The 14,831-nt window shown below is 34.9% G+C and overlaps 1 protein-coding gene across 27 annotated transcripts in view; it reads right to left on the reverse strand.

The window, feature by feature from the left end:
- The window catches only part of SUPT3H (SPT3 homolog, SAGA and STAGA complex component), a 465,747-nt gene that overhangs the window by 131,392 nt on the left and 319,524 nt on the right, over positions 1-14,831 (reverse strand). For all 27 annotated transcript variants that reach the window (XM_070586121.1, XM_070586133.1, XM_070586115.1 and 24 more), the window contains one exon: positions 10,615-10,754. In XM_070586121.1, the coding sequence (XP_070442222.1) occupies positions 10,615-10,754 (140 nt within the window). The remainder of the gene's footprint in view (positions 1-10,614; positions 10,755-14,831) is intronic.

The raw sequence follows: 14,831 nt of genomic DNA on the forward strand, positions 1-14,831 counted from the left end.
ATAATGTTTGAGGCACTGTGCTAGGTACAGAAGATATAAAAGTAAATACATCAAGTCTATGCTCTCAAGGAGCTTATTTAATAAGTTAAACTAAGGAAAAACAACCATGGATAATCTATCATGTACTAAAATATCTGAACTGAGACGCTGCCAGATGGAGAAGGATCAGGGGAAAGGAAGAAAAGTGAATATCTATTCAGGGAACTACAAGTCCAAGGGGGTTCCTTAAGTTGTGTGTGAGTGTGTGTCTGTGTGTGTATCTGTACACACACATGTTTTCGGAGCAATATGAGAAAAGATGGGGAGCAGGAATGGTGAGAGATGAAGATGAAAAGGCCAGTTGGGGCCAGATTATAAAAGATGTATTAAGACCATGATAAGGAGTTAAGACTCTTCTGCAGAAAATGGACAGTCATGCAAAGCAGAAGTCTGGCAGGATCTCGTCTGCCTTTTGAACTGATGCTTATGAAAAGGATAGTTCCCAACAGACATCCAAATGCAATGGATTACACTGATCACTAAATATTTAGAGTTTAATTCAGAATTCTTATTTCTAAATGAGGAACACAATAATCTAGAAATAAGTCTAACTGCATTAAACAGCTTGATCAGCAGGATCTACCATAAAGTGGTGGCAACAATATGTATTGAACTAAAGGCAGCTCCTCAGCGTGGATGCAAATAAAGGAACAGAGGCAAATGATCTATACCAGACAAGCAATGATCTGCTAATTCCACTAAATAAACTATAGCATTGAAAAGACAAAAATCTTGCCACAGAATACATTTATTTTCATATTTAGAAGTACTCACTTGTTGAAATTAAACCAATAAAGATAAATAAAAGCCAGACTATGTAACAACAATCTGCCCACCTACTGTGGAGAATGTGGGTGAAGGAGAAAGAATAGGGAAATATAATCCACAAAATATTCAGGGCAAAAATATTTTGGTTATTACAACAACCACAATTTGAGAACTATAAACATTAAATGTAAATTAGTGGTAAATCTTGTGGTGTTCTTAAATTCGATGATATTTTAAAACTCTTCTCTGCCAAGGTGTTTTATAAACAAGTTGGTGGACTGATCTCTAAGAAAACCCTTGAGATGTATCTTTTAAAAGAGAAGGTTTTCATTTTAAAAAGAACAAATTGAAATTATCTGAGAAAGAAAATATTGATTGATTCTATAAAAAACTTAATTGAACAGTAGAATCAGATGTGTTAGTCAAATGTCCATTTATGCCAGACTCAGCACAGCAGCCCAGTGAGGCCTGCGCACACATCATCACTGGCGGACATGAGCGTTGAGTTGGCAGTGCTGGTGCGTAGCTTTACCCCGAGAAACTGTTCTCTGCTTTACTGAGGTTGAAACTCCTAGATGTGGGGAAGGTGGAAGTGAATGGCAATCATTGTTCCTGTATTTTACTACCAAGTGCTGATTTAAAATATTCTGTCCTCATAACAAAAGATATTTGTGGACATCAAATCCTAAGTCCTGATTTGGATTAGGGAAAATCTGATGACTATGAGTATTGTTTCAATGCTGTCACCATGTATTTTGCCTCCCAGGAGTCTAGGAAAAGGGGCAGGGAGAAGAAATCTTTTAAATTTCACCCAGAGACCAATTGTAAAAAATTCTAAGTAAGTCTGAGGGTAGAAGACAAAATGGGAGTGATACCAAAATTTTTATCGTAAAGATAGTAGTTATTTGACTAACTTGCTCTAAAATTTTTCTATAGCAAAGCAATAGCCCAAGAGATTAAACACCCTGTAACATTAGAGAAAATTTAAAAACAACAACAACAGGGGCTGGCCCCGTGGCCAAGTGGTTAAGTTCGCCCTCCACTTCGGCAGCCTGGGGTTTCCCCAGTTTGGATCCTGAGAGCGGACACAGCACTGCTCATCAGGCCACGCTGAGGTGGCGTCCCACATAGCACAACCAGAGGGACGCACAACTGGAATATACAATTATGTACTGAGGGGCTTTGGTGAGAAGAAGAAGAAGAAAAAAAAAAGATTGGCAACAGATGTTAGCTCAGGTGCCACTCTAAAAAAAAAAAAAGACTTAGGTAATGCTCTATTTGTATAAGATGTGTAACTTACTTCTCATGTCATTCATTGAAAAATGTCTTCTCCAGAAGACACCTTTCCCAAGTTTACACAAGCCTTTATGGCAACGAATATACAAATCTTTACAATTATATAATCAGAAGACAGCTACCGGTGTGGATACACAGTAATCTGATAGAGTCTCTAGAGTCACCAATGGAAATCAGGTTCAGAGTACACACCACACCTACCTCTGAGTTCTCCTAAGGTCATGGAATACTCCCTGTCCTGCAGTTTCTAGGCCAGAAAAACATATACTAAATTACATTATTGCTGTTCTGTGTAGCTAGAATTACCAAAGGTTTTTCTGAAGGTATTTCTACTAATATTCCCTGAAGAAGGATTTAATAGAGTATTTTTAAATTATCTGAACAAAATTACCTTGAAAAGAATAAACAGACAAAGTAATGTGTTTTCCCGATAAACCTTTTTCAGGAACTAACCCTGACATATTACACTGTTTCATGTTTTAAAATGTGCCCTAGTTCTATTCTATTTTATTTTGTACCCTCTTTAGCAAACCACACTGAAGCTAATTCTATGGCCCTGTCTGACAGTAGTTATAAAAATATCTTAAGGAAGTAATGTGCTTTACCTCAGTTGAAACTAAATTTCAAATAAAACAGCAAGTGAAATAGAAAATACATGGCTCCATTACATAACCAGTAATCTACTGGTTCAAAATCCAAGACCTAATATGGTAATAATAATAATAATACCAACCATTTATTAAGCCCGTATTCCCCTTATCAGAGTACTTAATTATCTTTTACCAGTTATTACCATAGTACTGCGAGGGCATAAACCGTATTTTGTCTTTTTTATAGATATAACATCAAGATCTAGCACAGTGACTGACCTACTAAAGAATCTTAACAAATAAATCCTGAATGAATTAAAGAATGGTTGGATGATTTGCTTGAATCCAAAGAAAATGATTTCCACTCCATCTACCATACTGTGTCAAGAGTCAAGGTTATAACCCACCACTCCATTAGTTCTTACTGTCACAATGTAGAGGCTCTTTACACTTAAGGACCTTTGTGGCTACCTTTCCAGTATCTCCCTTCTTCCTAAAGCTCCAGGAATCCATGCTTTTGTGAGAGGCTGACCGCACCCTCAGCTTGGGGATGGAGCATGACCTAGGCTAAGCCAATCAGAGCTCATCATCCTTCTAGCTACTGTGGGTGGTAGGGGTCTCAGGAAATACTGTGACCTAAGTATTTTCAGAGTAAATCTTGGGGCAAAGGCATTCTCTGTGTCAGGACCTGGAACTTCTATAGCATTAGTGCTCCTATGAGGTTAGTCAGTCTAAAGATTAGGCCAACAAAACCAGAAAAGGGTAGGAAAAATAGAATTATAGGAAAAGTGAGATACAAATCCAATGACACCTTGTGAACTTCAATAACAAACTTTGCTTGAGGCCAAATCTACCTCTGGACTTTGTTCACCTGAACCAGTACATTTCCCTAATTGTTTAACTCAATTTGAAATGGTCTTTTGGTTCAATGCAATCAAAAGCATCACACAAAAATGTTAAGTATTTTAAACTTCTTACATCATTATTACAGCTCTGAATAGAGTCTGCATGACACTGTGCAGATTACATTCTCCTCCTATTCCTCAATTATATAATGCGAGCCTATTTACTTTGCCTCATAAAGCATATCCTGTAGCACCACATATAAACTAAATGCTTCTGGCGGAAAAAAAGAATTAAAAAAAAAAGAGGAACTGAAGAATAAAGGAAATCAACTGAGGATTAAGAGAAACAACATAAATGATAAATATGTAAAATCAAAACAGCATAAATTTACATATTCAATTCCCTTGTAATCTCATCATCTGATGACAGCCACCGTTAGTTAGCATGTTGTTATATTTCCATCCAGTCTTGATTGCTTTGTGTGTGGGAATATATACATTCCCTTATCATTCGGCTCACTGGGTAAATAGGGTTCTCTTGTCCCATTTTCACTATTATCAATGATATTGTGATGAATAGCCTTGTATATATGAATGCACATACGATCAAAATTTCTGATTATATCTTAGATAAATTACCAAATGAGGGTTTATGAGGAATTACATGAATGTTTTTAATGCATCTGATATTTTAAAATTGTTTCTGGTTTTAACCAACCTTCACTTCCACCAACAGTTAATGTGTACCCAATCTCACCTTACTCTTGACCATATTGTAAGCAAAAATGACACTGGTTTATCATATGTAAGCAGATATTTTGTATATTTATTAGTTATTTTTATTTCTTCTTCTGTGATTTGTCTATTCATATCCTTTGTCAATTTTTCTACTGGAATGTTATTTTCTTATTGAATAAATGAGGTATATAAATAATTGATATTAATATTTTGTCATATTTCTACACTAGTCTGCCATTTAATTTCGTCTTTTTCTTTGACATACAGAAGTTATATAATTTTTATGTGAGCATATTTAACAGACTTCCTTTGTGATTTTTTTTCCCCAAATTGGGCTCTGAGTATCCATCCTTTCAGAAAATATTAATAGATTCTATTTCCTCTCTTGAAAAATTCACAATATATATGTGCATACAAAAGCCTCCGAAAAGGTCTGTCTTAAATTTTTTAATTTAGGATTTCACAAATTTATTTGAAAACAGACCAGTCCTCTCCCGCCCTCCACAGTGTACCTTATTTTTATTTACTTTTACTGAAATATGGGAGAAATTACTGATTTTTAAGAATCTATATGATTTAATGAAGATTTTAATTGGTTCTTGATGGTTTTTAGATTGATTCTCAAGGATTACCTAATAAAAATTACACTGTCTGCACACAATGATAATTTTTCTCTCATGCTAATAGCTATGGCTTTTACTTCACTGGCTAGTGCTTCCTGAAGTCTGGCAAAGGAGTGACAACTGTGGGCATTCTGGAATTTAATGGAACTCTGTTAATATTTTTAACACTATAATGATGTCTGTTCATTTGAGTAGATACTCTTTATCATGATATGTAAGTACTTTACTATTTCTAGTTTATTGAGAATTTCTGAAAAGAATAGGAGTGAATTTTGTTGATTTTTTTTTATCATCTACTAAAACAATCATATGAGTATTCCTCTCTGACTTAGTTATTTGGTGTACAATAGTAATATATTTTCTAATACTGAAGCATACCTGAACTCATGAAAAAATCCCATTTGGTCATGGTACATTCCTCATTACATATAATGCCAAATTAAAATTGCTAATATGGTAAGATTCTTGTATTTATACTCAATAAGCAAGAATATACTTTGTAAAATTCAACGAGTTTTCCTTTTTTATATGCTTTATAGGTAGTTCATAGAGGATGATAATTAACTGTTTTATGAATGTTTAAAAGAGCTTTCCCATAAACTGGTTTGGATTCAGAGACTTTTGAGTATGTAATTCTTTAAGAACATTTAGCATTTCTTCCAAGGTTATTTATCTATCCAGGTTTTCTACTTCTCGTTGAGTAAAACTAATCATTTATATTTTCTTAGAAAAATACCCATTCCATCAAGATTTACAAATACATTAGAACAGAATCATACAAAAATTGATTTCTCCAGTCTATGGCTATATCCTTACTTATTGCTAATTTTTAGCAGCTATCTTTTTCTTTTTGTTTTTCTTATTTAGACTTGTCATAGATTCATTCCACCATTTTGTTCTTATTTTCGCAAAGAATTTCTTAAATTGATAAATTCAATTATTTGTTTTCTAACTTTATGCTTTAATTTTCATTTTTCCTATAATCTGTTTATTTTGATGTAAAAGTTTTAATTTCAGTTGCATGTTTATTTTCATTTTTCCCAATTTAATAATGAACAATAAAAGCTAAAAAATTGCCTCTGTTTTAAATAAAGATTTGTCCATGTTTATTAAATTTTATATGGACTATTCTCATTGCTTTATCTAAAAAGTCTGTGGTAGGAATTTCTACTTTATTTCTTGTTGGTCCATTAGTTGTTTCTACGGTTTATTTGTTTTTTTTCCACTTTTAATTTTCGATTGGTTAGGGTTTCGTTTGTTTAATCTCTGTTATTATTTTCAGGTTTCCTTTTTTTCATGGGTAAGGTAATATGCTCTATAAATTTGTGCATTTTGGATTTTGTTGACTGTGTGTGTGAGAGAGAAAGACTCTTTATGGGCAGTTGAATAGTGGTTTTTTGTAATCATTTTGACTTTAAAAAATAGTGAAATTCTCTCTTTATTGATGATAGATCCATCATGTGAAATGGAAGTTTTTCTGATGGAAGCAGGTGTGGGGAGAAGGGAGGCTGGCACACAGCGAGCCTCTCCTCACTTCCTGAGGGGGCACCACGCAATCCCAGAGCCACCTGGATGACACTGTAAAATGGCTACTCATTTATGAAGTGTTTTATTTGCATCTATTAGATAAACTTAAATTTTTATTAGTAAAATTTTTTCCCCCAAGTCAATCTGTTAAATACTGAGAATCGTGTGTTTCAGTCTCCACAACAAATGCACTTCTCTTGACCTCTCTCTGAACTACTGGAAGCTTTTGCTTGGTATGTTTGAATTCTCTGGAATTTGATGATTAACATCTTCTATTTACTATTTTCACTATAGGGAGCATCTTTCAATAATATAAAACTACTGGCTTTGTTCCTTTTCTAAGCTTTCCCCCTTGAATTCTCTTCTCTCCGAACTAATATTGCTACCATTAACATTTGAGCTTGTTTGATCATTTCTGATTGCTCTTTTAACTTCACATTTACAAATATCTAGTAAAATTATATTTCTATTCTTATAGATACAGGATGAACACACATATGGGTATAGTATATGTATGTACGTAAATGTCATGCATATTTGTACATATCATGTATGTATATATGTATATAAACAATATCTTTCTAGTATATAAATTCTGTATTTCTTAACCCCATTATATTTAAATTTTAAATGTTTTTCTGGGTTTCTTTTTTAAACTCAATCTTTTCAAATTTTTTTGGTATCTGTAAACATTTATCTTACTGGGATTAACCTTTTTTCTTTTATGATAAATCTTATCTAAGATATTACTTTCGAACTCTTAGTTTAATTAAAGGCATTCTATTTTACTTTCCTTTATAATTAAAAAAAAATCACGATAGCTAGAAGAGGGGAACAGTAGAAAGAACCCTTCAAAAACAGAACATGGACAACTTCTACAGCCACCACCTCTCTGGCTTATTCAATGAGTTTTCCAGTCTACTTAGCTCTAAAAACTGTAATACTGGGACTCAAAACCCCTGGGGATCATAACCTCACTATACCTGGGGCGTAACTGAATGGTATATCTGATTTCTCTGATCATTCCTTTATGAGAAACTTTGTGTTTTAAAGTCTATAGCCAGTCACTTCAGGTTAAATTCAAATGGCCACCTGGGATCTTATTCAATTTAAAGCCAATTAAAAAGCCTTTAAGCTGCTTTAAATTTTATGTATTCCATTCTGCTTTCTCTCTAGATTCCAGAATTGGGCCTCTGACCTAAAAGCACAAAATAAACAGTCACTGGGGATGTCCAGCACCCCAATCTGTTGAAAGGCTGCTCTCTCTGGTGAGCTCTAATCTTTGTTCTCTTGTTTACTTTCATCAATTTGACGATTAGTCAGAAGGTAGAATTTACCCAATTTTTTAAGCATTCATTGGTTACATCCCCTTCACAAATCTAGTGGCTTATTAGACCAGATATTTTACCTGATCAATGATAAACTCAAGCTACTCAGGTCCCTCCACAGTGGAGCAGCTGGGTCTTAGGCAAGGCTCCTTTGTGAGAGACCACAGTTCCTGTGTTAAGAAAACCCAAAGCTATTTGCAGCTTTTGGTGACCCTTTCCTGGCCTTTGGTTGACTCAGCCACATTTAGTTGATTAGATCTCAAAAAGTTAGAAGGTAAGAAATAGGATCAACAGTAAAACACACCAGTGTCATTCTGGGGTAGAGGTAAGTGGGGGTGAGGGGTGGTTGGAGGAGAGTTGTGAGTATTTTTAGGTGGTATTATGCTTACCATTTCCCTGCTTCCCTTTCACAGTCCCTTAAATACATTAAGGCAATTATGAACATTATTTGATAATTTAGAAGGCTCTTCAGAGATCATGGATTATAGATCTCTACTATACATACACGCAAGTGTTAAAACTTTGGCGCTAGAGAAAAATAGGGCAAGAGTTAGTTAACGATGATGGACTAGCAAGTAGAAATGGATGTAAAAATTCAGACATTTTTTATATTTCAAGTCATATAATACTTAACAGTAATGAAGTAAATTATGAGTGAGACACAAAGCCAGGCACACATAGAAATCAGCTGAAAACAACAGGAAAGAACTCAGTTTTTTGTATGCTACCTTAATGTTTTGAGAAAAAGCTAGGGTCCCAAGTTAGTTTTTATGTCTATAAAAACTTTTCTCTTCTACATTACATTTAAATGAAAAAAGAAAGAAAGAAAGAAAAACAATAATAAGCTTTGTTGGTAGGTCTAGAGCATTTTCATACATTCTAGGAGAGAAGGCAGTAAACAGTTCCTGCAGCCGTAAGTGATGCTTAGAGGAAAATTAAATCACCAAGTGATGCCAGGACTGATTATTCTACTGCACTTTAAAAGCAAGAGATTGCAGTCTGTGGGTCCAAAGTGGTTTCATATGGACCGCCACAGTTGTGGTTTACGCTTGAAACTATAACCTGTCAAATTAGAAGCAGGCAAGGCCTATGCTCTTAACGGTTCCACTTTCTACTGTCTACAGTTATGTCTACAAGTTCAGCAATTTTTATTCAGTTAAACTCTATTATTTGGACGAGTAGAATATCAAAACTACTCTTTGTTATCTTGGTTAGAGAGTTTAGTTATGTTATAAAGCTTACAGAAACTGCAAGTTATTATTTTATTGTATAGATGAAGTTGACTTTCATTGTGACTATTTTTTATCAATTATTGATATTTTATTATCCTGGTTACCACTATGTGATAAATAACTACAGGGAAGAGGTATATAGATAACATAAGTTCCCAAACGCATTCCACCCCGCATTTCCAGATATCTCACTGACTTTAATGCGTACCTTCCTGACTCATCATTTTTCCACGTCTACAGGAGCCTGCTATTACAAGCTTAGTGGTACAACATACTCCGTTTCTTCTCTTCTCCTTGATTGCAGAATGCCCTTCTGGGCAATGGGCTTGGTGGACAGGGATTTTCCCATCAAAACTGAAAAGCTACTTGTTCAATTTTACTAATGTTTTATGTAGAGTCCCTCCTTAATGAATCTTTCTTAATGCCCATTTGTATCATATAAAAATGTTTTAAAAATAAAGCATAAACAATATTTGCTCTCTGTGTAATGCATCATAAGTGAAACCATGCCACTAAACAATCATATCCTGCTTAGGCCATAATGACATCAGAAATATATGTTTATCATCTGCTTTGGACAACTTAGCATGTTTCTGGCCCAAGGCGAAGTTGAACTAAAACCATTTGCAGTTGCCCCAAGCCAAGATAACCACACATTTCTAAGGTAATTGATACCTAAGAAGAACACTGCCTTTAGATCATAGTTCATGATCTAAGCATACTAATTCTTTAAAGAAGGTTGTTTAAAGTTTATAAAGCATGTATGTCTATTGGACTTCCTCCAAAATTTAACATAAAATAATTATATTTTTAGCATGCATAGAGACTATGATAAAGTAGGCACTTAGCACGATCTTTTAGAGTTCTGGAATTATCTCTCTTGCCCAATTTAGAGAGAATAAGAAAATGAATTTTTTACATGTAAAGTACAGTAATAAGATGATACATGATAAGAATAATGCCTTGTATTTTGGAAGGCACTTAAATGAAATCAATCACTACTTTTATTTTTCCAGAAGGTTTTAAGGAAACACTTTTATGAATAGATAGCTAAGGTAAATAGAAGGCATACAATTTTCTTATTCACTGTTAAAACATATCCAGGGAATCCAAACACTTGTCACTAACCTTGTGTTACAGTGATATAAAGCATGTAATTGCCTGGATACCACCTTAGCTAGGGAGTGCAACCATAGCCTGCAACTACAGCCTGGAAACGGCTCTTCACGCTCTATGCCAAAACAAAAGCAGTAAGAACTACCTTTGCCCACAAAGACAACTGAATGATTTGCAGCAAAAAATAAGTAAATATCAAATTATAAATTAGCTTTTACAGAATAAAATAGTATCGGTAAAAGTATGATCCAGAAGGAAGTGTAGGGAAGTCTACTCATATTCAAAGGAGGAAACAGTGAAACAGAAAACTGAAATCATCTCCCAAAGTCAATGCTGAAGGCAGAGTTTGACACCTTCTCCAGGACTACTCCACTGAACAATGCTGCCTTCAGACATGAAGACATTGATTTGGGAATTTCAGACAACATTTAAAGAACATAAGGATAGCATCAAATAGCACTGGCATTGTAATGGTTATTCTCTTACTATGAAAGGGGAAGGATGTACTATACCTCCATTCTTTCTTGTTTAACTTCATCAATTTCGTCATCTTCAAACATTGCCAAGAGTTCTCCAGTTTGGTCAATAGAGTTGAGAAAGTCTTGAGCAGTTTTTTGTCTTTTGTTTGTATTACTGCTGCCACTCAATTTGTCTTCATGAAGATAAGACAAGGAAAAAAAGAAACGTGCTTAATCAGTTCACATTCACACCAATCATTACATGAATTAAATACTGCACATGAAATTCAGAATTGGAATTCTCTCAAAATAATCTTGAAAAGGAGAATCCTTGTATCCAAAACAAAAGTGTAAGTCATGCAGAATTAAATCATTTATTCTTGTTACAAATAAGACTGAGAGAATAAAACCAAAATATCAATTACCACAATAAGTGTGAATGAATTGATGGAAATTCCTTACGAAAAAAAGGAATGGCCCTCAGATTTGGAAAAAGAATCCTGCTATGGCAAGCCTAATTAGGAAAATGAATAAGGGGCCGGCCTGGTGGCACAGCAGTTAAGTGCACATGTTCTGCTTCGGCGGTCCAGGGTTCACCGGTTTGGATTCCAGGTACGGACATGGCACCACTTGGCAAGCCATGCTGTGGTAGGCGTCCCACATATAAAGTAGAGGAAGATGGGCATGGATGTTAGCTCAGGGCCAGCCTCCCTCAGCAAAAAGAAGAGGCAGCAGTTAGCCCAGGGCTAATCTTCCTCAAAAAGAAAAAAAAAAGAAAAAAGAAAAAAAGAGAAAAAAGAAAAAAAAAGAAAAGAAATAAAAACAAAGACATAAATAAATAACATCAGGATTGAGACATGCAATTAAAACAAGAGAATATTATATACATTACTGAGGCAATATATTTGAAAATTAAAGGGATGAGATCTTACTCCTTTTCTCTCAAGAAACAAAACTATCATATTATTTAAAAGTAAAACATAACTGAGAAAATTACTGCAAAAAGTCAGGAAGGAATGTAATATTATAATAGGCAATTAAATCAGTTTAAGGCATATCACTACCAGTGTGAATTAGTGATTAAGGAAGAACTAGATTATTTGTTTTTTGTTTTTTGGTGAGGAAGATTCACCTGAGCTAACATCCGTTGCCAATCTTCCTCTTTTTGTATGTGAGCAGCCACCACAGCATGGCCACTATCAGTAGTGTAGGTCTGTGCCCAGAAACTGACCCTGAGCCGCTGAAGCAGAGCACACTGAACTAGGCCACCAGGGCTGGTCCCTAGCTTAATTTTTAATGTGATGAATTATATGTTCATATACAAAATAAAGACAACCCAAATATCTTAGGATGAAAGTATACAATCTTTCACCATTAAGTGTGATGTTAGCTGTGGGTTTTCCAAAGATGTCTGTCTTGGTCAGTTTGGCTTCTATAATAAATATACCACAGACTGGATGGATTAAAAAATAAAAATATTTATTTATTTATTAAAAAAAATTTGTTTCTCATAGTTCTGGAGGTTGAGAAGTCCAAGATCAGGTGCTGGCAGATTCGGTGTCTGGTGAGAGCCTGCTTCCTGGTTTGGAGATGGCTATCTTCTTACTGTATCCTCACATGGCAGACAGCAGGCATGGAGAGCAAGCTCACTTGTGCCTCTTCTTAGAGGGGTACTAATCCCATCCAGGAAGGCTCCTTCCTCGTGAGTAATTAATTTCCAAAGGCTCCATCTCAAAATACCATCACACTGGGGATGAGGCTTCAACAGAAGAATTGCATGGGGACACAAACATTCAGTTCTTAACAATGACCTGTATCAGATTAAGAAACTTCCCCTCTCTTCCTAATTTGTTGAGAGTTCCTCTCAAGAAAGACTTTGGATTTTTTTCAAAATATTTTTCTACATTTATGGAGATGATCATGTAGCTTTTGTCCTTTATTCTATTAACACGATGTATTATAACAAATTGTTTTCTAAGTTTAAGTCAGTCTTCCACTCCTGGGATAAAGCCCATTTAGTCAGGGAGTATGATCCTTTTTAGATGTTCCTGGGTGTGGTTTACTAGTACTCTGTTGAAAATTTTTACATCTATATTCAAAAAGATACTAGTCTGTAGTTTTCTTTCCCTGTGATGTGTTTGTTTGATTTTCCTATCAGGGTAACACTGGCCTTGCAGAATGAGTTGGGAAAGAACTGGTATTAATTCTTCTTCAAATATTTGGTAAAATTCATCAGTGAAGTCACCTGGGCCTGGGTTTTTCTTTTCGAAAAGTTCTACTAATTCAAACTGTTTACTTAGTATAGGTCTACTCAAACTTTCTTCTTAATTCAGTTTCAGTAGTTTGTGTCTTTATAGGAGAGAAAGTAAATATTTATAGAATTGGTTATATTAACCATCTTATTTATCATTTCTGTTTCTTTTCATTTCTTTTTGTAATGTGAACTACCATCTTGTGTTACTCTTTACTCCAATATAGCTTTGTTACCACCCACCTCAATTGTGTTGTTAAGTATGTATCTATGTGTTAGAGACCTAACATTACAATTATATATACTGTTGTATACAATTGCTTTTTAAATCAGTTAAGAGAGGAAAGGAAAATATGCAATTATATTGTTTCTTATATTTATCTACATAATTACCTTTACCTGTTTTTTTGTGTGGGTGTGGATTCAAATTACTGTCTGGTGCAACTTGCTTTCAGCCTGAGGAATTTCCTTGAGTATCTTTTCTATTGGTCTGCTAGCAAGAAATTCCCCCAGTTTTTGTTTATTTGGGAATATCTTTATTTTGCCTTCACTTCTGAAAGTTAGTTTTGCTGGATATGTTTCTTGGTTGACAAGCATTTTCTTTCAGCTCTTTGAATATGTCATCTCACTGCTCTCTGAGCTATACGGCTGATGACAAGTAAGCTGTTAATGTTGTTGGGGTTCCACTGGGTGTGATGAGGTGCTTTTCTCTTACAGATCTCATGATTTTGTCTTTGCCTTTCAACATTTTTACTAGTCATATGTCGCTTAAGGATGGGGATACGTTCTGAGAAATACATCGCTAGGCAATTTTCTCATTGTGCGAACATCATAGAGTGTATTTACATAAACCTAGATGGTACAGCCTACTGCACATCTAGGCTATATGTTATAGCCTACTACTCCTAGGCTACAAAGCAGAACAGCATGTACTGTACTGAATACTGTAGGTAATTATAACACAATGGTAAATATTTGTGTATCTAAACACAGAAAAGGTACAGTAAAAATATGATATAAACTATTAAAAAAACAGTAGACCTATAAAGCGTACTTACCACAACTGGAGCTGGCAGGACTGGAAGTTGCTCTGGGTGAGTCAGTGAGGGAGTGGAGTGAATGTGGAGGCCTTGGAGGCCTAGGATATTACTGCACAGTACCGTAGACTTTGTAAACACTGTATACTTAGTCTGTGCTAAATTTATAAAAAATATTTTCTTTCTTCAATAATAAATTAACTTTAGCTTACTGTAACTTTTTTACTTTATAAACTTTAATTTTTTTAACTTTCTGATTCTTTTGTAATAACTTAGCTTAAAATACAAATACATTGTACAGCTGTACAAAAAATTCTTTCTTTATACCTTTATTCTATAAGCTTTTATTTTTAAATTTTTTTTTAACTTTTTAAACTTTTTTGTTAAAGACACAAACACACATATCAGCCTAGGCCTAGACAGGGTCAGGATCATCAATATCACTGTCTTCCACCTCCATGTCTTGCCCCACTGGAAGGTCTTCAGGGGCAGTAACACACACAAGCTGTCATCTCCTATGATAACAATGTCTTCTTCTGGAATACCTCTTGAAGGACCTGCCTGAGACTCTTCTTGAAGAGGTGTCACTCTTTCCAGAAGTAAGTCTATGGTGGTTTGTTTCTTTTTTCGTCAAGATTTGCTTGTAAGCAGATAATGCACCATGAACATTCCTCTCTATTAATGAAAATCTTTCAGTGTTAGGGTCCATGTTTTCCAACTTTTTGAGGAATTTGCTGAAGTTTACAAAAGTACAAAAGTTCTGCTAAACCCTTTCACTGTGAATTTTCTTAGGGGTTCTTTTTCTTCTCTTGTGGTTTTCTTTTCTCTTGCCTCCTCTTCAGCTATGCATTCCTGTTCCAATTCCACCAACTCCCCACTAGTCAACTCCTCAAGAATCACTTCTAGGAGCTCCTCAGTGTCATCCTCACCCACACCCAAATTAAAGTTGTTTGCCATCAAGCACAGTCTTGTTGATTTTTGCA

This window comes from Equus przewalskii, chromosome 19 (assembly GCF_037783145.1).
Source record: "Equus przewalskii isolate Varuska chromosome 19, EquPr2, whole genome shotgun sequence".
NCBI lineage: Eukaryota > Metazoa > Chordata > Mammalia > Perissodactyla > Equidae > Equus > Equus przewalskii.